This window comes from Colias philodice, chromosome 28 (assembly GCF_061535455.1).
Source record: "Colias philodice isolate Cphi_HAF_F1 chromosome 28, ilColPhil1 Martin Lab GWU primary, whole genome shotgun sequence".
Taxonomy (NCBI): Eukaryota; Metazoa; Arthropoda; class Insecta; order Lepidoptera; family Pieridae; genus Colias; species Colias philodice.
Genome location: NC_143113.1, coordinates 2455961 through 2481434, shown reverse-complemented (window position 1 = coordinate 2481434; position 25474 = coordinate 2455961). Strand labels below are relative to the sequence as shown.

General features: G+C 34.5%; 1 protein-coding gene across 1 annotated transcript in view; it reads left to right on the top strand.

The window, feature by feature from the left end:
• The first annotated feature begins 492 nt into the window (after positions 1 to 492).
• Positions 493 to 25474, top strand: part of LOC149476223 (uncharacterized) — a 44129-nt gene continuing 19147 nt past the window's right edge. Inside the window, exon 1 of the mRNA XM_089712136.1 lies at positions 493 to 736. Within this exon, the coding sequence (XP_089568262.1) occupies positions 666 to 736 (71 nt within the window). The 5' untranslated portion in view covers positions 493 to 665. The remainder of the gene's footprint in view (positions 737 to 25474) is intronic.

Genomic DNA, 25474 nt, shown 5'->3' with positions numbered 1-25474 from the left:
CTATAAATGTTTTGTTTACAAATAACGTACCTAATAATTTAAAACATATAATTTTGCGTACAGCTTGTGCACGTACCCTAAGCGACAAGTGTTAGCAAATAAATTATTACTAATATCTAAGATTCGTAGACGGCGAACGAGAATAAAATAACCAAGAGGACGGGTGCATTTCTCGCGATGTGCATTCAGCCATTTTCGTTTTGGGATTCTAATTTTGTACGTGGCCACGCGCCAGTCTCGCCGCGTGCGCTCCCAAACGCGCATTATTCAAACGTAACTCTTTTTTGATACTAAAATCCGATTTATGTACGTTAAATAATATATTGTCTATGCTTTTTGCTCGTTAGTGTAAACTATTTACTACTATAAACTAATATAGTGATGGGTTTGGTATGACACTTTTTGGGTTCACCCCTTTTTGTAAATAACAGTGTGCTCGGTGCCTATTTTTAAAGCGTAGCAAGTTAGATCCATAGATAGCTATAACTTTTTAATTAAGAGCCCCAACAGAGTCCCGTGCCGGCCAAAGACAAGCGTTCCAAATTTAAACTCGACACTAAAATCGAATTAGACGTTAGTAGCCGACTGTACTTTCGAATGTGCGTATCATTCGAATTAGGAATTATAAAGACCATAGACAGTGATTTGTTTTTTAATAGTGGTATATGACAATGGGGAAAAAGAAGAAACAAAACGGAAGAAAAGGCGGGAACAGATTCTTTCGGTGGATAAAGAGGTATTTTTTTAAATATATATTGTGTGTTTTATTAACGTTTTTGTTGTGTATAATCATGCACGTTGTGTGTTAATAATAACTTTTTTATTCGCGCGCTTTTGTGCGAACAGTAAACATAATATTGTAGTGTGCTGTGTGGTGCGAACGTCCTCGTATCCTGTTATTTACATTGAGGTATTATCATAGAGAGGACACCACGAACAAAATCTGTGTAACAAGCGCGGCGGTGCCGGCCGGCTAGTGAGTAGACACTTTGTAGATATTCTGCCTTTTATTACTTATAAATTAAAACCAATCAATGTAACAAATAAATATTGTTTATCTTATTAAAAAATATGAATAAAATTTTTAATTAAAACCAATCAATGTAACAAAAAAAATGGCTTGAGACGATTGACTCTAACTCGTGTTAGAAATAGTTTAGTAGAGATGCCCTCTCTAGTACGTAGTACATGATAACTCAATGGTTATTTATAACTTTGATAAATAATCACCCTTTCTTGATTAACGTTCTTTTAGCTGAAAAAAAATGTTTAGATGAATATTGTCTCTATAAGAAAATATCGTTGAAAATTATTTGCAAGTAACTTTAGTTTTTATAATGATTAAACATGTTTAATGTATTTAAAAATATTGATTTATACAGTATAAACTTTTTGCTTAATTTTGTTGTCTTAAATAAATGTCCATAATCTATAAGTTAATATTATAAAGCTGAAGAGTTTGTTTGTTTGTTGTTTGAACGAGCTAATCTCAGGAAATACTGGTTCGATTCAAAAAAAAATTCGGTGTTAGATAGCCCATTTATCGAGGAAGGCTATTATAGGCTTTATAATATCACCACGGCATCAGGAGCAGAGAAAAGCGGGTGAAACCGCGGAGCACAGCTAGTAATTAATAATAGTCATATTTTTAAAACGACGTTATTATTTTTATTAATTCCTTGCTGTTGTATAGTCAGTAGGTAGGTACAATACAAAAGTCATGAACTGAATACATTTTAATTTAGCGTAGGCTGTCAAAAATGTGACCGTTTCGCAATTTCGTTATAGCAAGTGGCAAGTACGCGTCCCACGCGGTTGACCAATTTCTTATTTAATATTTACGATAAAGACTGTTTCTACGTCCTTCAAAGCAAATCTGATGTCATATTATTAACAAACTAGCTGTGCTCCGCGGTTTTACCCGCAGTGCTCCGCTCATGTTGGTCTTAGCGTGATGATAGCGTTTAGCCTTCCTCGATAAATGGACTATTATACAACGAAAGAATATTTCAAATCGGACCAGTAGTTCTTGAGATTAGCGCATTCAAACAAACAAAAAAAGATTATAAAGAAAAACAATTGCTACTGAGCATATCTATTGTAATTCTCCAATCGTTGCGACCCATATCTTCATCGATCTACATTCATATATAAAGCATACCAATCGCATAACAATCGAACGGAACTAATAGGTACCTCAACAACCTTTTAACTGACCGGTTGGCTTGGTTGGTAGTGACCCTGCCTTCCAAGCCACTGGTCGTGGGTTCGATTCCCACCGGGGGCAAATATTTGTGTGATGAACATAGATGTTTGCTCTGTGTCTGAGTGTTAAGTATTTATTTAAAATTATATATGTATGTTTATCAGCCATCTGGTTTCCATAACACAAGCGAAAGCTTAGTATGGGATCAAATCGTGCCGTGTGTGAAAATTGTCCTGAAATATTTATATTTATCCTATCGTACTAATTTAAAATGCGAAAGTTTGTGAGGATAGATTTTATTCCGGAAATCCCACGGGAACGAGAACTATGCGGGTTTTTCTTTGAAAACGCGGGCGATGCCGCGGGCGGAAAGCTAGTTCATATATAAAGCATACCATTCGCATAACAATTGAACGGAACCCATTAGTACCTCAAGCCACTAATGCATGAATGCAGGAGCATGTTAATTTTCACAATAGACACCCATTCTGAACTTTCCACAAACTTGGACTATAGGAAGTAGGGAAAAGTGGAATCTTCAGTGAATAGTGAAATTATACAGCTGGGTCGCGGTGAAAGGTGGTAATGTTAGGTATGGCCCTTTGTCAATAGAATGAAGATACTGTTAGTCTTGGATTCTATAATGAGGTGTATTTTGTACGATGGTACAAACACAGATTTGATACTAGGCACTATGGTACAAGGTAGAAATCTCGACTCTCAGTTTGCAGTTGGTGGTGACATAGTATTATAATTTCTTATAGGTAGTATTATATTTCTTCATATCAATACTAATATTATAAAGCTGAAGAGTTTGTTTGTTTGAACGCGCTAATCTCAGGAACTACTGGTCCGGTTTGAAAAATTATTTCGGTGTTAGATAGCCCATTTATCGAGGAAGGCTATAGGCTGTATATCATCACGCTAAGACCGACAGGAGTGGAGCACTGCGGGTAAAACCGCAGCCCGCAGGGCACGCCTAGTAGTATTATATTATCTGTGGTGATAGCTGAACTTTTACTGGCAGAGCAGGTTGAATCTTTCGCTGATTATATTTATTATTCATCCTAATGATTGTTATGTTCTTTTCCTTTCCTGTTATCTGATAAATTGGCATGAACACTTATGCATACATTGTTTTTATCATAGTTGTTCGTCCTAGAAAGAGTTGATTGCACCGATGCATGTATTTTATATTGGCTCGACTATTCGGTGCCTCTTATTTAACCAGTCGATTATCCAACAGTTTCTTGTTCGCATTTTATAGTGACGTCATGTAGTGTAACAGTATAGTTTTATTTATAACTAGCGGTCCGCCCCGGCTTCGCCCGTGGTACATATGAAAAATAGATGTTGGCCGATTCTCAGACTTACCCGATATGCACAGAAAATTTCATGAGAATCGGTCCACCCGTTTCGGAGGAGTATGCAGACTAACATTGTGACACGAGAATTTTATATATAAGATAATTAATCTCCAATGCCACTACATCTTACTTATAAAATGCAATCTGAATCTTTTGCTCAAGGCTAACCCAGTCATCTTACCCAAAGCAAGCTTGTTTATAAATTTAATATTTAATACTATTATAAAGGCGAAAGTTTGTATGGATGTATGGATGTTTGTTACTCTTTCACGTAAAAACTACTGAACTGATTACAATGAAATTTAGCACACATATAGAGGGTAACTTGGATTAACACATAGGATAGGTTTTATCCCGGAAATCCCACGGGAACGGGAACTATGCGGGTTTTCCTTTGAAAACGCGGGCGAAGCCGCGGGCGGAAATCTAGTTTATAATATAGCACTGGCAACTAATATTAATTTTGATACGGATAAAAACCGTTTTATATTACGTTAACCGTTATATCATTATATTTTTCAAGCTTTTTCAAGTAGGTATATAATTCTGTCTTTAGCCCAAAATTCTTATTTAGCCGGTTTCTTAACACGTCTTAAAAATCCAGTTAAGTATTGAATCTGTAGGCAGCTTCATTTAAGTAATATCCTCGAGTAATCTCTTTCTAAACGGAGTGTTGAACTTTTTCACAGTTTCAATTGATTAATGAGGCTGAATTCTTTCTTGACCTTCGTCGACAAATTGTCTCTTATTGCCTCTAATAATGTTAACGCATTTTTTAAGTTCCGTTCTACATAATATATGATGTGTAATTTTTATTTGTTATTCAATGTAGTTACAGTATAGATTTTTATAAATGTCTTAATAAATGCATCAAATTATCGCAGACGCAATCGCTTTGTACATATGATGCTTGCTATAATATGCTTTTGATTGTTTTTGTGTGTATTGAATTTTCTTCTTTTCTAATACGCACAAGTTTTATAAATCTTATATATAAAACTAGCGACCCGCCCCGGCTTCGCACGGGTGCAATGCTGATACTAAATACACTACAAAAAACTGTGAACGTTGTATATAAAAACATAGCGGCCCGCTCCGACTTCGTAAAGATAGCCGGGCGGCCGGCCGGTACCGCCGCAAACGCTACGTCCCGCAATTTTTAAATCTGTAATATCTTCGAAAATATTCACTCAAATCATACGGTGTAAAGGGCCATATAGATCTATATTAAATGAACAATGTATTCAAGGTATTTAATTGGTTAAGGATTAATGCTGTATTGGTTAAAATCGCATCGAAAATTAGCCATTATTTGTCGTAAAATGTAAATGACAAAAAAAAGTTATTGTGGGTTATCCATAAGAGATAGACATATACCATCGCGGACTTTTCTGTAGACCTTTTCAATGTGTATAATACTTAGTACATTATTTTCATAAAACTCGCAGGGTTCAGCCTGCGTTTGCAATGTAAGCGGAAAAAATGTAATTTTTTACGACATCACATTAGAAACCTCAAAAATAACAGTACTTCTCCACTATTTAATGGATGTTATTATACATATAAACCTTCCTCTTGAATCACTCTATCTATTAAAAAAAACCGCATCAAAATCCGTTGCGTAGTTTCAAAGATTTAAGCGTACAAAGGGACATAGGGACATAGGGACAGGGAAAGCGACTTTGTTTTATACTATGTAGTGATTCTCGTGTCACAATGTTAGTCTGCATACTCCTCCGAAACGGGTGGACCGATTCTCATGAAATTTTCTGTGCATATCGGGTAAGTCTGAGAATCGGCCAACATCTATTTTTCATATGTACCACGGGCGAAGCCGGGGCGGGCCGCTAGTAGAATATAATTATTATAAACCAATAAAACCACTTATAGTGAGCCCATGTAACTTTCTTTTGAGGGAGATTAGCTCACCTAAATAGACCTCTGATAGGCTTCGGTGATATGATATTACTTCTAGAAGAATTAACATATTGTGGAAAAGTTATCCTCAATATGTGTGCTAAATTTCGTTGTAATCGGTTCATTAGTATTTGCGTGATAGAGTAACAAATATACATGAACATACATCCATCCTCACAAACTTTCGCATTTATAATATCAGTAGGACAGGATTGTTTCATTGAAATATACGACTGAATGCGTGGACAAAACCGAGTATCTCTATGGCTTAAACGTTATCCTGGTACATAAAACTGCCAAAATAAATAAAATTCGTTCTGTTTTATTCCTGTGAAAAATACTCACAAAATTTCAAGATTATAATATTAGTGGAATTTGTACAATTAGTACCCGCACGCTTCATATATTCATCCCCTATTGTCTGGTAAATTGATATTGTTTTAGTGTCTATTGATTTTATCGACATGCTGTCTGGTCAGTTTTCAATTAAAATAGGATCCATCTAGCCGCTGGCTATCTCTCGTCTGGTTGAACCGGGATAAAACCGAACAAAAATATAGCCTTTTTACACTTATCAATAACGTATTTTCTGGTGAAATAATTTTTATATTGGACCATTTAGAGTTATCAATAACACACAAACGAAAAACCACAGTGTCTCTTAAGAATAGACTTTCGTATCGTACCCGTTATTTCTGACCTTGTCCGAATAAATATTAAATAATTCTGTCGATCTAAAATACCCTAGGCAAATATAAAGAAATGGCGTTGCATTTTTATAACATTCAAAACATATAATATAAGAACCCGCGACGGCCAGACTTTCCTTTCTTTCGGAAAGTTGAAAGTTTCTCTGTATATGTCTCCTATACAGATAAGAACGACCAGCGACTATCAAGTTTGTGTTGTGGTTACTTTGGCAGGAAACAGGTAGTAAGGGTGTATAAAATAGTACCTAACTTTCATTATAGTTTAAAAGCTAAATTTTATATATGTTACTTGGGGACCTATAAAAAGACATTACCTTAAGAGCCAGACAGTTTTCATGGTTCTTACATCTAGCCAGACACATTTAAAAAATAACTAACATATCATCAAATTCACATAACTACCTAAAAGCGTAACAAATATGAAATAACCCACTAATAACATTAGTTAACTATAATTATTAAAAAAATAAAAGTATAATATATAAGTAATAAAGTTATTACTTATCTTTTACTTAGACTTATGTTGATGGAATTTCACGTATCCCGATGACTTTTTTATTGTGTCATCGAGATACGTGAAATTTCATCAACATAAACCCCCGTAAAAGATAAGTAATAACTTTATTACTTATAATATTATACTTTTATTTTTTTAATAATTATAGTTAACTAATGTTTTAGTGGGTTATTTCATATTTGTTACGCTTTTAGGTAGTTATGTGAATTTGATGATATGTTAGTTATTTTTTAAATGTGTCTGGCTAGATGTAAGAACCATGAAAACTGTCTGGCTCTTAAGGTAATGTCTTTTTATAGGTCCCCAAGTAACATATATAAAATTTAGCTTTTAAACTATAATGAAAGTTAGGTACTATTTTATACACCTTCACTACCTGTTTCCTGCCAAAGTAACCACAACACAAACTTGATAGTCGCTGGTCGTTCTTATCTGTATCGGAGACATATACAGAGAAACTTTCAACTTTCCGAAAGAAAGGAAAGTCTGGCCGTCGTGGGCTCTTGATCTAATATATAATATTCAAAACATTCTTTCATACCCCTTCATACAGTCCACTGAACGTCCGTTCAAAAGAAGTTACATTAAGACGATACACGAAAAAAAATCCACTGCTTGGCGGGCGGAGTCTAATAGCTCGCTATCGCGAACGCGGGTGTGCGCGAAGTCATTCTTGCAAACTCGCCGCGCTGCCGCTGGCCGACTCGGGACAAACATGTATGGAGTCGTCATACAGTTATAATATTGTTATACATTTATTCAATTGTTGATTTATTGGTTTTATTTTCTTGCTTATAAACAAATAATCTTCTTTCCAACAACTACTTAGACATTATTAATAATTATTATTATTTCGTAATGTTTACTTTATTACAAAATAATACAGGTTATAAATAATCTTTAAAATAACAAAAAATATTGTTACTCTGAAAAAATGAAATGGTAATCAATAACGCGGACTACTGAATTGATTTAGATAGAATTTGATGCTGACGTAGATATTACATCATGCCCAGAAATGAAAGGTACTATTTCTGAAAGAAGTTATAAACCCTAATTCTTCTCAGTCAAAGTCAAGAGTAGAAGATATCACTAATACAGTAAAACTGATGCGAAACTTTGGATGTTAATTTGTATATTTTTGTGTTAGTTGTTACTTAATCACGTCAAGACTACATTACCAATTTTGATAAAATATAGCTAATTGCCTGGATTTACACATAGGATACTTTTTATCCGAACTGAACACTTCTGTGGGATAAAACAAGATTCACGATATAACCTAATTCCAAGCGGGCAAAGCCGCGGTCGGAATGATATTTTTTTAAATAGAAAAATTGTTTAAAAAAAACACAAAATATATTGACGCATGTATTTATTTTTTGCACTCTATTATAATTGTAATTATTCATTACAAATACTCAAAATAAAATAGCCAGAACAAAGTTAGGCCCTGGTAGGGTAGGAAGGCAGGTACAGCAATGTGAGACGAACACTGGCTTATTTATACCAATAATAATGTTTTATAAACATTAAATTAAGTTTACAACAAAAATACATAATATTAGCTAATGTGAAAACGAATCAACCAATCATCCCACAACAATGAAATGTGCACACAAATATTCATCCAAATCGGTTCATGTGATTAGGAGGAGTGACTGCAGCGCCATCTTCCGGGCCCAATTGTGTTTCCAGATCACCCAGGAACTCAATTTAATATACTTACACAAAATTTTTCGAAATTAAAACTCACATTACTATGTAAATATGAATATAAACCTGTTTTAGTACTAAGCAATTTCCCGCACAGGTGTAGTAAGTCTAAATGAAATAAATATCAACATCAAATTCTTTATACAACATACTTATCTACCACCTAGTTACTAGGAAATGTAATTCTTGAAATTTTTTCGTATTTTTTTTAAATATAATACTACTCCAATGAGCTCCTGTTCCATATCACGTCCGCCATACTTCCACTAAGTTCACCATGATTTTTTATTTCTTTGCACTTTGTTGCTTTTTGCTAAAAATGGAATCATGCGATAAAACCAGTAGAACGTTGATAACATACATTTTTGACTGAATAAAGGTACTTACGAAGGAGTGGGTTCACATTGTGAACAATCAGTGGGTTTATTTTCCTTCTGGATTCCGGATTTCTGAAAAGATTATCTATGCTATAAATGAAAAAAATCTTACACATTCGTTATGTACTTAAAACAGGGGTACATATCAAACATCGTCTATAATACAATTATCATCAAATTTAAAATAAAACCAACTTCTTCATTAATTTGTTCCAATTGTAAGCATTCTTTTTTCTCCAACCTTTATGTTTCTTCTTCTTATTTTCTTTATTGTCCCCATTTGTCTCATTTTGTCTTATCGTGTTGTCACCCTTTTTTACGATTGCGCGAGCGACACAAGTTCCCCGTGTGACGGCCGTAGCGGGAATGACTCGTGCAGCGATCGGGGTGGGAAGGTACAGGGCGGCTCTCGCTATATTGGCTGGTCGCGCGCTAATTTCAAGTATTTCTTGTTTATTTCAAAACCATCGCATATTTAAAAATTCTAAATCGGTAGACGTATAGGTTGTATATTTTATAGTTAATATCCAAAAAGTCGTAACTTTACGTTTGTTATTTTGAAGATGCCAGAGATTATAAAAAAATAACAATGAGAACTTTGTATTTTTTTTCTATCGAGAAAATATCATGGAATCATGTTTCTAAAACGGTAGACGTATTGTGTTACTATTGAACTTTCTTGTCAAGAATTTTCATCACGACAACTTTAATAATATAAAAATTACGAAGGTTTGAAAAGGGCCGTAAATGTTAGAAAAATTAATTCATCACCTTAACATAAATGAAACAATGACTATGACATAAGCTGGTAATTGACTATTGTAATGTATCCGCCCATTCACAACGTAATTAGCTTGATGGTTACATCCCAAGGGCCTGCATCATACAAACCTAAATGGCGAATACAACTAAGGAATTGTATAGAGATGGTGGACAAATGGCATGACCAAAGTTAAGGTTTTTCTCTGGGTCAGTGACCAGTATACTGATGATTCTATAGATTTCTTTCACTTCCTAGAAGAATGGAAATAAGCTGAAGTGTATAATTAAGTAGTTATAATTATTTTTGGGTGTTTTTTTAAGGTAAAGATATTGTGATCTATGTATTGCATTTAGGTATGATAGTGCTATTTATGCATAAAATTAATAACGGTGCACACAATAGATATTATTCCAAATTGATTTTTATTTATAGTTTTTTCCACGGGGAATAATATGGCTACTTCAGTTGCTTGCCAAGTAATTTTGCGGCACTCTGCAGTATAGAAGTTCACTTATAATTTATTATATAGTGAAATTCTACGCCAAGCGACCTATACAATATTGTAACAATTTTAAATACTGCAAACTAAAATGAAGCTATTGGAGAAATATACCCAAAAATCAATCTAATAGTTTCTTTACGTCGATGTTAACCGCTTGCTTATCAGCTATTTATATCAAAACAAGTTATGGCGTTACTATAGTAACAAATCGATTACAAAACATCTAACTTTTTTCATTCATGTAGGTATATGCTTGTTATTTTTTATTCGATCGACATCCCTATTAGCAATGATTAAATAGACAATTCTTTAAAAAAATGGGTGTGACGACCTCGATATTTGATAATATGTATTTCGTTAGCAAGATTAATAGGCTCCGATTAGGATTAGATAAATTTTATGCATGTCTTATTCGATAGTTATACACAATTCGTTAGGCAATATAAAATTAAAATTCCTTACGGATGAAACCGCCATGTTTAATTATAAAATAAATAATTAATATCAAAATGACGAAGACATCCGTTTAAGTTAACATAGCCATCCGGTCACACGGCTATCTAGATTTAGATTCTCTTAAAATCATTATCTCCAAGTCTAATTGGAGCAATCATTCACGCAGTCATAAAAGTAACGAACGACGCGTTAACAGAAAAAATACAAGCTGAAGAAAGCATCTGGCGTGAAGTAATCATCACACAATAGCACGTGCCACCATATGCAGAGCGTAGCTATAGTCAATACGTCTGGCCCATGTCCCCCTCTTACTCGATCCAACAAAGTCGACTTTTCATAAAACATACGATGACAACCGGTCTGTTAATGCATACATTGCTATTCACAAACTATGTCGCGTGCAGACTGACGACATTCAAGCCGCAATGGCTAGCGTGCAACTCGATGCGGCCGTCAGTTCCGTTTCGGAAATTGTTCTTTGATAGTTAATTTCAATCGTACTGAGTGCACGTCATACTGTTGAACCGCCCACGGGTCGTAGGACGTGCGCGCGAGTCGAAAAATTGTATTTACAAAGTGAAATTGTTAGGTGTAACGCTAGGTACCGTTTTGGGCCCGGTTGTTCTTTTTATCGTGTGATTACTGCAATTAGGCGCTGGTGATTGTGTTGTGTCGTTGAACTCGGAGTGAAATTATGTACTAATATATTCTTATGATTTGAATATTAGATAGTTCCAGTTTCTCGCTCTAATATTTTGTGAAACATGTTATGAAAATTTAATTGGTGTAAGCGGAAAAATGCATGACATGTGTAAGTACAAATTAATGATGCATATTAATCCTAATATCGACATACCGTATGCACTTGTTAGTAAATATTATGGTAAAATATCTAAAAATGCATGACTAAGCCGCAATATTTTAGAAGTGGGTCGGTTTTGACTTAGATAAACAATATCTTAAGGTGTAATCATTAAGGTTCGTTTTTCTATACCGTTCAACATAACTAGTCATGAATCACCGCACGTAGATGGTGAACGCAATCGATGCCTTTAAAAATTTCTTCGCTTTTCTTCCGCTTGCCATATTAAACGAGGAAATTTTTAAATCGTGTTTTATTAATGAAACGAAGTTAAAAGGCCGTCAGAAATAACCGGAGAGATGTGTAACTTAACTTCATCTCTTCCGCATTCGAATAAGATCAAAGTAAAACGCGCAAATTTAATAAAAAATGGCATGCTAAATTATGTATGCTAATTTCGTAAGTATAAGAATTATGAACATTTTTTACGGCTTTTAAATATAGGCAAATTATCGAAAGTCACGCATGCAAAATTATTTACCGGCAGTAATTGTTTAAACGTTTACTCTTTCGTAAGTGCTTCAATTACAATACTTTATAACTTTTTTATTACTAACTAGCTTCCGCCCACGACTTTGTACGTGCATCCCCGTCGTTCCCCGTTCCCGCAAGAATTTCGGGAAATCCTGTCTTAGCGGATGCCTACGTCCTAACATCTACCTGCATGCCAAATTTCAGCCCGATACGCCCAGTGGTTTGGGCTGTGCGTTGATAGATCACTTAATATCAGTCACCTTTGAGTTTTATATATATAGACTACTTTTTTCATTTTCATTTCATATTCATATCCATCAATGAGTAGGTAAAACCTTTATCAGCTTTATCAAATAGCAAGTAGCGCGTAACATCAGCCTTGAATATTTTAAGTTTGTTTTTTCTTTAAATGATTGTAATTTTGACGAGCATGATAAAGTTTATAATATCACTGATAAATATTGTTACTACAGATGCAAAGTTTTATGGCATATATTTTTGAAGTAAAACTTCTACTTTTTACGTATTTTAAAATTTCAAGGTTGCGTGATGGCAAAACCGTCACGTTATGGAGAAAGGCGACAATTTTGGTTTCGAGTCTTGCCAAATTTTTACTTCTGACACGTGTACTCGGCTCATATGCTTTTTCTATTATCCGATCTAATGCCAATAAAATTAATATAATGATAATTTATGATACATCAAGTATTAGAACATCATCTATCTTGACCAAAATTGATAGTATAATTTATTTTGATGACATTTCGTTTTCGTGAAATTTAAAATGTGCCATCTATTTGCTAGAATGCTAAGCATCTAGGTTTCCATTGACATCATAGTCTAGTGCGTCGAACCCAATAGCAACGGTACTATGTACCACATTATTATAATCGTAAAAAGATTATGTTTTTGCTTCAAATATGACGGACATTTCCACTTGATTGTAGAGCATATGAATCAAGTTGAACACTAGTAGTGGCAAGCTTTAAAAAAAGCATCTACGGAATTTGTTGCCGGGTCTTCTCCGTAGATACTGCTTTCCGAATCGGTGGTGGATGGTAAAACTTTGTTATGATGATTCAAAAGTGCTTCTAGAATAATTCTAATTGGATAAATAAATATTCGAGTGTCTGGGGATCTCTTCAATGGTCTCAGTCTCTTCATGTTTATAAAACAAGTCTATTGTGTTAGCAATGTTATTGATTGTTCTTTTCTGTTTGAGTGGACTATGAATATAAATGAAGTGGTATTTACAAACATTATATTTTTATACGATATATAATTAGTATTTGTTTGGATTTTCTTCTTCTCAATTTAGAGGTTAGATTTTTCGTGCATTCATCAATTTCAGAATTGTCAATAGTGATTATTTTTATCTTATCTAGCTGAACACGTCACAGTATAAAATGTTCAGCTGAAAATTATGTAATTTCATTCTAACGTAGGTTAATTATACTTATCTCTGTATATTTTGCTAGGCTATGTCAGGATAAAATTGCTTTAAAATGCAGTAAGGACCTTTTCATTTACATTCTTAAATATGTTGTTTGAATTTACTAATCTTTTTTAGTTTCTAAACAATCTCGCTGAGTTGTTACCCGATAACACGAGTTATATAAATTCAGATGCGGCAATAGATATTCTTTACAATTATACACTCTCCGTAATCCTATCTATCGAACAGGAAACTGCGGTTCCTATGAAGCCGATATTGATTACGACATATTCTTGCAGCGTTTGTATGGTTCCGGATACATATACCTATTTATATGTAATCGTTGTTAAAGACCCGCAGGGTGATTAGTTACTATTGGATATACGACCAGAGGGTTCTTAGTACTGAGAGACTGGTTTTCTAGTGTTTAAGTTATTCATTAATTCAGAAGTTTCGTTCAAGAGGAGTGAATAAATACCTTCTAAGAAAGCATGCACCATCTTCAAAAAAACAAATGAATATAACATTTGAATGCTATTAGACTACAAGCCCGCATAGGACAAAAATATGGGTCAAATGAACCACCAGGGGACATATCTAGAACGATAGCAGAGCAAAAAATAATAAGATTCATCACTATGCCGTCACTTGTAAGCTGTCCAACTGAGTGCAGATGAGAATTGAAAAGTACAGGTAGACTCGGTAAATTTTGGTCATATGTTTTTGTACGGCATTCTTAACCATCGATAGATCCATTAAAAATAATAAGAAACCGCTCAGTGCCGTACAAAAATGGTGGTCCACCAAGTCGGAATTTTTATTTAATTTCCGAGAGTTACCGGGGGTAAATTTGGTCATTTGACCATGTACGGCATCTGTGTCATACTATTGCTATACTGCTTTTAATCCATTATTCCGCAACGCCGTACAAAAATCATGGGGACAAGGGGAAAAAATCGAGAGTTGCAATCCCCTCTCTTTCCCCACTCCAGGGGGTCATTTGACTAAGTACGGCTTCGGTTCCAAAACATTATCTAGCACTCAAAAGTACTATTAAAAGCAATGCCGTCAAAAAATAATTGTTCTTTTAAATGTATACCAATAATCATCTTAATTTCATCGAATTCTTGATATAAAGAGCTGTAAGGTCATTTGACCCTGTACGGGAACTTTTTTTTTAACATGATATTGTAAAATTCAATTGTTGTATAGTATTGCCGTTCAAAAGAAACCGTTCTAAAAAAAGTTATAGAGAAATGCAAAACCAGAAATTTTGTTAAAGTTTAAACATCGTAGATTAATGAAATATAATAGTTTTCTACACTTTATCCGTTGTTTTAAATAGTATTAACATAGATAAATTAGGAAAAAACGATGCCGTACATTTTTGTGCAGACCACATCTTTTAGGCTGATGAAAGCGACGAAAGCTACAATTTTAAGGGTGCTTTATGGCCATTCGATACAGTACGGCATTAACATATTTTTACCCAACTACGGCAAAGCAAAAGGAGGGTTATGGTTGTTTACAGGTCATGTATGTATGTTCATCTATTCCCTCGTAACTTCTAAACTAGTTATCAGAATTCGACAAATTACATATCATTAGAAGCGTCTGAATTGTTCACTGGATAACCAGCGACCAGCTAGCTAAAGGCTATATGGGGTTTCACAAAATCTAATGTGGCGCCCTCTAGCGGACAAAACATACAGAGTAAAAAAATAAAGTTAAGATAAATATGCAGTGTTTGGTATTATTTGAAAGCGCTTTACTTGTACATTTTGAATATGTATATATTACTAGCATTTGCTTGTGACTTTACCTGTATTCATGGACTGATTGCATATAATTCACATCTTTTCGTTCATAGCTTTTTTATTAGTTCATCAATTTAACGGAGTCCATTCTACCTGACTCCGACTTTCCAAGGTGATAATTAACCACCTCGAGCTTCTTAATATTAATGTATATTTATATTTTATTATAAAAATATAAAGCAAACATTTCGTTATATGGATTTTTTTATTTTTCAGATTTTTCCCCTTTGAACCAACGAAAATGTACGGCACATGAAAAAATATTATCTATGCATAAAATACTTTAAAAATAAATTTATTTCGTGTTGTGTCAAATGACCCCCTGGAGTGGGGAAAGAGAGGGGATTGCAACTCTCGATTTTTTCCCCTTGTCCCCATGATTTTTGTACGGCGTTGCGGAATAATGGATTAAAAGCAGTATAGCAATAGTATGACACAGATGCCGTACATGGTCAAATGACCAAATTTACCCCCGCTAACTCTCGGAAATTAAATAAAAATTCCGACTTGGTGGACCACCATTTTTGTACGGCACTGAGCGGTTTCTTATTATTTTTAATGGATCTATCGATGGTTAAGAATGCCGTACAAAAACATATGACCAAAATTTACCGAGTCTACCTGTCAAACTCAAACTCAAACTCAAACATTCATTTATTCAATTAGACTACTATTTAGTAGCACTTTCGAATCGTCATTACATAGTATTTTAACATTTACCACCGATTCGGAAAGCAGTATCTATGGAGAAGAATCGGCAAGAAACTCCATAGTTGCTCTTTTAAATAATGTCAATAAATTTACATAATATGTAACTTATATCTACCTAACTACATAATATGCCAAAGAACTGTCCTGTGGTTTTTACGCGACAACCCTCCATGGGTCTTTATCGTCCATATATTCCTGAATACTGTAGTACGCTCTCTGAACTAGTACATTTTTAGGGTTCCGTAGCCAAAATGGCAAAAACGGAACCCTTATAGTTTCGTCATGTCCGTCTGTCCGTCTGTCCGTCTGTCCGTCTGTCACAGCCGATTTACTCGGAAACTATAAGTACTACAGTGATGAAATTTGATGGGAATATGTGTTGTATGAACCGCTACAAAAATATGACACTAAATAGTAAAAAAAAGAATTGGGGGTGGGGCCCCCCATACATGTAACTGAGGGATGAAATTTTTTTTTTCGATGTACATACCCGTGTGGGGTATCAATGGAAAGGTCTTTTAAAATGATATAAAGTTTTCTAAAAAACATTTTTCTTAAAGTGAACGGTTTTTGAGATATCAGCTCTCAAAGTCGTAAAAAGTATGTCCCCCCCCTCTATTTTTATAACTACGGGGTATAAAATTCTAAAAAAAATAGAGGTGATGCATGCTAATTAACTCTTTCAACGATTTTTGGTTTGATCAAAGTATCTCTTATAGTTTTTGAGATAGGTTGATTTAACTGTAATTTATTATATTTGCTGCTACGGAACCCTTTGTGCGCGAGCCCGACTCGCACTTGGCCGGTTTTATTTATGTAAGTTTTAAATTTAGTACTACTAAACTCTTTAATATTATGAGGAATTCTATTGTATAAGCGTATACCTTGACCCATAAATGAATTTTTAACTTTAGCTAATCGGAAAAATGGCATTTCAATTCTATTCTTGTTCCTTGTGCCATAATCGTGTCTATCTCCTACTCTTGTGTGTAAGTCAGAGCTTTTGTGTACATGCAAAATATTATTAAATATATACTGTGATGGTACAGTAAGGATACCAGTATTCTTAAAATGATCTCTTAGTGAGTCCCGAGCACGTAAATTATATATAGAGCGAATGGCTCTTTTCTGTAAGATAAATATAGTTTCTATATCTGCAGCCCTGCCCCACAGTAGAATTCCATAGGACATAATGCTATGAAAGTAGCTGAAATAAACCAATCTGGCCGTATCTTCATCGGTGAGATGCCTTATTTTTCGGACTGCATATGCAGCAGAACTGAGCTTACCTGCAGCGGTGTTGACATGGGCTCCCCACTGTAGTTTCTCGTCCAATGTTAACCCTAGAAATACAGTAGACTCAGTAGGATGCAATACCTCCCCGTTCAAGGTAATATCTCTGTTCAACTTTTTTACATTAGGAAGTAAAAATTCAACACAAGTGGTTTTTTTGGCATTTAATAATAAATTATTGGCAGTAAACCATTCAGATATGTGTAAAAGAGCACTGTTCACTTCGTCAACATTTGGGTCATGCCTATCCACATTAAAAATTAATGAGGTTTCATCTGCAAACAGAACTATTTCACACCTATCCTGCAAATAATAGGGAAGATCATTGATATATACCAAGAACAAGAAGGGACCTAAAATTGACCCCTGTGGAACACCAATGTTAATTGACGCACCGCTAGAACGTTCTCCATTAACAACTACAGTCTGTATCCTATCATGCAGGTATGACGCTATGAGGTTCTGGGCTTTTCCTTTAATTCCATAGTGATTAAGTTTACGTAACAAAGTACAATGTTCAACGCAGTCAAATGCCTTGGAGAGGTCACAAAATATCCCTAGAGCATTTTTTGAGTTTTCCCATGCCTTATATATATGTGTTAGAAGTGCAACTCCAGCATCTGTGGTTGAGCGCCCCTTTGTGAAACCAAACTGTTTGGTGTGCAGTAAATCATTATTTGCGTGTACTTTTCAATTCTCATCTGCACTCAGTTGGACAGCTTACAAGTGACGGCATAGTGATGAATCTTATTATTTTTTGCTCTGCTATCGTTCTAGATATGTCCCCTGGTGGTTCATTTGACCCATATTTTTGTCCTATGCGGGCTTGTAGTCTATATGGAGGCATTTGCTATGTAGGAAAAACGTGTAGACGTAAATTTTTGTTGTTTCCATTTTTGCTGTATTTGTTTTGAGGCTAAATGTGAGGAAAGAAAAGTTATAATTTCCGACTTTCTACAACGACAACAACATTTAAAATTTAAAACTAGCGTGCTCCACGAACTACGTACTGCTGCATGAATTTTCTTAATTTTAATCAAATTAACAACTTTCCTTTCTCAAGTGCAAAGTATAGTTAAATAAGTGCAGTTTATATTTCGAGATAAATAAAAATAATACATCGTGAATTGTGAAACGAGATTCTATACAACTGCAGTACATTCTTTGAAAATCTTCCAGACAACAGTATAGCAATTAGTGACTTAAATAACTTAAATGTGGACTACAAGTCTACAACGATGTCTCTTCGTGTTAAACCTCCATCCTCTGCGCACGCGCATATCAAGCAATTACTGCCCAGTAAATCCATACTAATACTATAAATGTAAGTAACTCTGTCTGTCTGTCTGTTACTCAATCACGCCTAAACTACTGAACCAATATTCCTGAAATTTGGTATGGAGATAGTTTGATACCCGAGAAAGGACATAGGATAGGTTTTATCCCGGAAATCCCACGGGAACGGGAACTATGCGGGTTTTTCTTTGACTGCGCGGGCGATGCCGCGGGTGGAAAGCTAGTCTTCTATAATGTTATTAGAAGGGAAACATTTTATAGCATGTTCCAAGCTATTTAAGCTAAAAGCTTAAGCTTAAAGCAATCGTGAATGTGCTGTTACTAATGTGTTGTATAATTGAAGTGGTGCCGTGACGAAATGAAATAAATTATATTCTAAAGATAATTGTTTAGACCGGACTCTCAGTGGAGTTTCGTTTGCAAAAATACCGGACCTAAATCTGACTTCTGATATATATTGTATAGATCCCAGACATCCTATAGACAGATGTTGCCAACCAGTTTTGTGGTCCCCCTCTCCCCACAACGGTAATTAAATATGGCATACAAAGAAAAAAATAAAAATTTCCAAAACATGCCGCGTGGGGTATCAAATGAAAGAGCTTATTGAGTAGATCACGAATATATAGCATACTATAACATTTCTTACACTTTCTCTAAGATTTTTTAGAAAATTTACGAAAATGGTCCATTTTTGAGTTAACTTTAAACCACTATAGATTGAAAACTCATGAATATATTTTTTAAATTATTATTTTAAATAATTAACAATAGTCCATTGTTTACGATTCAATAGTTCGTACAGTGAAATAGTTGCATGGGGGAGTGGGGGGAGCATTCAAAGATGGCGAGTATATTTTCAAGTTTAGAAGAGGCTGATGAAGTTAAGAGGCTGATTCAAGAATGTTCTGCCATATTTTTCATTCTGTCAAACACAACGACAGTGCAGAGATAATTATTCTAAGCCCTGACACCGATATTTTTGTATTAGGCCTTTATTTCTGGCATAAACTTGAAAATATACTCGCCATCTTTGAATGCTTCCCCCACTCCCCCATGCAACTATTTCACTGTACGAACTATTGAATCGTCAACAATGGACTATTGTTAATTATTTAAAATAATAATTTAAAAAATATATTCATGAGTTTTCAATCTATAGTGGTTTAAAGTTAACTCAAAAATGGACCATTTTCGTAAATTTTCTAAAAAATCTTAGAGAAAGTGTAAGAAATGTTATAGTATGCTATATATTCGTGATCTACTCAATAAGCTCTTTCATTTGATACCCCACGCGGCATGTTTTGGAAATGTTTATTTTTTTCTTTGTATGCCATATTTAATTACCGGGGTGCGGGGAAGGGGACCACAAAACTGGTTGGCAACATCTGTTTATAGGATGTCTGGGATCTATACAATATATATCAGAAGTCAGAATTAGGTCCGCTATTTATGCAAACGAACATCTCCTTGGAGCCTGCTCTAGTTATGAAATTGAGCGTGAATAATTGTGATTAATAGAATCGACCTTATCCGAATTCAGAGAAAATTAAATTTTAGATACATTTGGAAGAAGGAAAATTCTATTCTGCTGTTCGTAATGGACCTTAGTAATATATAATATTCTTTTATTTTTACTCCATTTTGTTCCACGTTATCTACAGGCTCCTTATTATTGGTTTGACCTAGTCCTAGGTTAAGACAATAATCCTTGCGTAAGATATAAGATAACGTCTTGCCCTGATAACGCATATCTAGTAGGTTTGTGTTTGTCTTTTGAATCTTTTCATAATAAATTAACGCTCTCAGTCATTCATAATAGGTTATTGGTCTACTGTTAAAATATTCGTTTTAAAATGATGAACAACAAGTGGCACGTGTAATTAAAATCCAATACAAGTAGACAAAAATGAAACAAGACAACGAGATTTCCAACAGTTGCACATTTATTTGCCCAGCGTAGAGCATTGTGCAAATATATCCACTCTCACTATTGTCATTCCCATTTCACGTTATTAGAACAATGGAAACGTGATGCTCCATGTCGATTTACGTTGAGCAAGCTTTAGTATAAAAGCCAGACGATTGTTTTTCTCATGCTCTCATGAGAAAAACAATCGTCATCATTATTTTTATAATTTTTAGGGTTTGTCGTAACTTTGATTATAAAGAACTAGGTTTCCGCCCGCGGCTTCGCCCGCGCAGTCAAAGAAAACCCCGCATAGTTCCCGTTCCCGTGGGATTTCCGGGATTGTGTCATTTTCCCGGGATAAAAAGTAGCCTATGTCCTTTCTCGGGTATTAAAATATCCCCATACCAAATTTCATGAAAATTGGTTCAGTATTTTAGGCGTGATTGAGTAACAGACAGACAGACAGACAGAGTTACTTTCGCATTTATTATATTATATATATAATTATATATATATAGTATGGATTAAGAGAAAGGAATAGAAATTGTTTCGGGTATTAAAATGTTTCTGGGGTCTATATTTTGATTGAAAATTTTCTACCTCCTCTTGGATTTAGTTTATGTGCAGAGGATTCCTTGAAAATAATCATTTCATTGCAATTAAAATTGTATTGTACGTGAATCCTCATAGATAAACGTGAAAGTGTGTAAGGATGAAGACAGATGCAGATTGAAGATGGAATTAATCTTTCACACAGTTCTGCTGAAATAATATTTTGCACATATATATTGTAGTCTGGATATCTGGGATCATATGCTATTTATTACTGGTCCCACGCTCAGGCAGAAATGCTAATTAACATTTATACTACCAAAGTCTGAAGCTGATTGATTAAGGGCCGATTTTTCAATGCTTGGATAAAGCTTATTCGTCGAATAATGTATAAAACTACCATTTTAAAAACGTATTCTAATTGCCCGTATTTGACAGTTTACGTGACATTTTAATATTATCGTGTAATACTTTATTGGACGGATAAGTTGTATCCAAGCATTGAAAAATCGGCCCTAAATGATTTAAATGTCTCCGAACTTTCGTAACTTTTTCACAGCATAAAAACGAGATAAACAACCGTTCTTATCAGTCAATATAGCACGACGTTTCACCATTAGCTTTCAATCTGGTATTTGTGGCAATGAAATACAATCATGGTGACTGCTGTCTCGTGGGAGCGGCTTTCTAGTGTTATGTTACGTGGCTCTTTATTATCTGTGGTGTGAATGTATGATGTTATATAGATTTTAAATCACTAGGTCTGGCAGCTAGACATTATCTATACTAATATTATAAAGCTGAAGAGTTTGTTTGTTTGAACGCGCTAGTCTTTGGAACTACTGGTCCGATTTGAAAAGTTCTTTCGGTGTTAAATAGCCCATTTATCGAGGAAGGCTATAGGCTATATATCATCCCGCTTAGACCAACAGGAGCGGAGCAATGCGTGTGAAACCGCGGAGCACAGCTAGTAAATTAATACAAGGTAAATTATAAAAAGTAATACAAGCATAAATTAATGTGTGGTTTCTACCGATGTCTGATACTTCTTGAAGTTAAATAAATACCTCAAAAAAGCAGTGATTATCGCCGAGTTTTAAGAAAAATGTGCAAAAATAAAACGCACATAGCAATAACTAAACTAGGTACAAGCAATTACATCTATTGAATTAGTGAACCAAATTGATTGTGCGACCTCTAATTCAATTTTTAGACCGGACTCTCAGTGGAGTTTCGTTTGCAAAAATACCGGACCTAAATCTGACTTCTGATATATATTGTATAGATCCCAGACATCCTATAGACAGATGTTGCCAACCAGTTTTGTGGTCCCCCTCTCCCCACAACGGTAATTAAATATGGCATACAAAGAAAAAAATAAAAATTTCCAAAACATGCCGCGTGGGGTATCAAATGAAAGAGCTTATTGAGTAGATCACGAATATATAGCATACTATAACATTTCTTACACTTTCTCTAAGATTTTTTAGAAAATTTACGAAAATGGTCCATTTTTGAGTTAACTTTAAACCACTATAGATTGAAAACTCATGAATATATTTTTTAAATTATTATTTTAAATAATTAACAATAGTCCATTGTTTACGATTCAATAGTTCGTACAGTGAAATAGTTGCATGGGGGAGTGGGGGGAGCATTCAAAGATGGCGAGTATATTTTCAAGTTTAGAAGAGGCTGATGAAGTTAAGAGGCTGATTCAAGAATGTTCTGCCATATTTTTCATTCTGTCAAACACAACGACAGTGCAGAGATAATTATTCTAAGCCCTGACACCGATATTTTTGTATTAGGCCTTTATTTCTGGCATAAACTTGAAAATATACTCGCCATCTTTGAATGCTTCCCCCACTCCCCCATGCAACTATTTCACTGTACGAACTATTGAATCGTCAACAATGGACTATTGTTAATTATTTAAAATAATAATTTAAAAAATATATTCATGAGTTTTCAATCTATAGTGGTTTAAAGTTAACTCAAAAATGGACCATTTTCGTAAATTTTCTAAAAAATCTTAGAGAAAGTGTAAGAAATGTTATAGTATGCTATATATTCGTGATCTACTCAATAAGCTCTTTCATTTGATACCCCACGCGGCATGTTTTGGAAATGTTTATTTTTTTCTTTGTATGCCATATTTAATTACCGGGGTGCGGGGAAGGGGACCACAAAACTGGTTGGCAACATCTGTTTATAGGATGTCTGGGATCTATACAATATATATCAGAAGTCAGAATTAGGTCCGCTATTTATGCAAACGAACATCTCCTTGGAGCCTGCTCTATTTATGAAGAATGGCAAACTATTTATCCAATTGACAGTAACGTTTGTGATTTATTGCTCTATAAAGGGAATTGTCTATTGCTAGAATGGCTGGTGTATCGTGTTGTCTAGGTTTGTATCTTACTGATACTAAAGGTAAGCTAAGACTAGCCTTTATAGCTTACCTATAAATAAATAAATATTTCAGTACAATTTTCACACACGATCTTATCCCATACTAAGCTTTCGCTTGTGTTGGAAACCAGATGGCTGATAAACATACATACCTATATAATTTTAAATAAATACTTATATACTTAGATAATTAACACCCAGACACAGAGCAAACATCTATGTACATCACACAAATATTTGCCCCGGGTGAGAATCGAACCCACGACCTTTGGTTTGGAAGGCAGGGCCACTACCAACCAAGCCAACCGGTCAGTCAAATATAATACATAATTTATATACCATCAAACACAGTCATGTAAAAAGTCTCGCAATGCGTTCTTAGCAAATATTCATCTACAAACCAATTATTACAGGCACATTACATTATTATAAGGCACAGCTAGTCTATATAAGCGTGTTTTTTAGTTATTTTTTATATATTTCATACATATTTGAGTTTTTCCATTCATTTATCGGAATGGTAAATGTATCATCGTTCTTATTGCAATGCAAATTAAATAATTGGCAAAGGCATGTTAAATGATTCATTGCAATACTAGCATCTTAACACAGGTGAAAATCATTTGCATAACACGGTCTGATTTCGACCACCTGTCCATCCTAAGTATATCCGCTCGCCCCAGCTTCACCCGTAATAGTCGTAAAAAAAAATAATTTGGAAAATCCAAAAGTGCACGCCTCATAATTTTTTTTTTAATAAATATTTATTAATTATTATTTTTGTTTATTTAATAACAATTAAACCACATCGAATCAGACCCTGAAAAATGAAAGGGTTCTATTCCTGAGCATACTCAAGCGTAAGAGAAAAAAAAAGACTCGATTAGTAAAGTATTATATTTCGGTCGCTATCGTGTTAACAAGAAAAAGGATCCGCACATACAGACACACGGACGTCCAAGACAGAACTTTTTTAAACTGTTTTTTAACTAGTTTAAATAACAAAAATGACATCAAAAATATCATGAACGTTTAAAATAGTGTTTTTTCTTAATATGTGTGTGTATGTATTATCTTACAAGTGCAATGTATGATACATAAAGTGATAAAGACATTTTAAGTTTGAAAAATTAGATGTTTTGCGCAAAGTGACAGTAGTACCCACCTCAACGCTTCGCTTATGAGGCGTGCAATATAGCGTATCTTACTAAGAAATCCTATCGACTTCTATAATAGTAGGTACGAGGTACAACAATTTTCATAATCTGTTTGGTTTTTTTGAGGTGACATAAGAAAAATTATTCTTAATCATATCATCATTATGGTAGATTGTAGATTAACCTTAAAAACTCGCGAAAAGAGGGTAAATCACCTGTATTTCAAGGAAAGCGAATTAGAGTTCATTGACCCCAACATGGCGGCCGCTGGCTCGGTTACCGTTGTTTTGATAATTTTATGGCATAATTTTTGTAACGTTACAGTTTTATGACCGTGAGGTATTTGTGAAATGATTGAGTCAAGTTTTTGTTTATTATAGCATACTAGATGAATCGACAAACGTTATTTTGCCAGGATATTGTTTATTATATACTAGCTTACCGCCCGCGGCTTCGCCCGCTTTGTCTAAAACCGAATAAATTGTATACTAAAACCTTCCTCTTGAATCACTCTATCTATTACAAAAAAACGTATCAAAATACGTTGCGTAGTTTTAAAGATTTAAGCAAACAAAGGGACATAGGGACAGAGAAAGCGACTTTGTTTTATACTATGTAGTGATGATGGATTAGAGGGATAAAAATGGTTATTGTACACCATATACATTGGCTGTGCCACGCGGTTATCCGTTATACCCGCAAACAAATCCGAGTGTTATAGGAAGTATATTTATTCACGTGTTTTTGGTGTACGCTAAATCAACGCTTAGTATCATCTAAATCAGTTCGGTTGTTTTCGAGTGAAAAAGAAACAAACATACATCCTCAGTCCTCACAAACTTTATAATATTATCAGTAAGATTAACCTGTCGAAAATGCACAAAAATTCATAATTCCAAACACACTTATTTCGTGGTAATCACATTAATCGATTAGTGGCGCTCTAAATAAAAAATTGTTTTGGTACATAAAGATAATCGATAGTGCAATATAAACGATTGCTATAATAATTATAA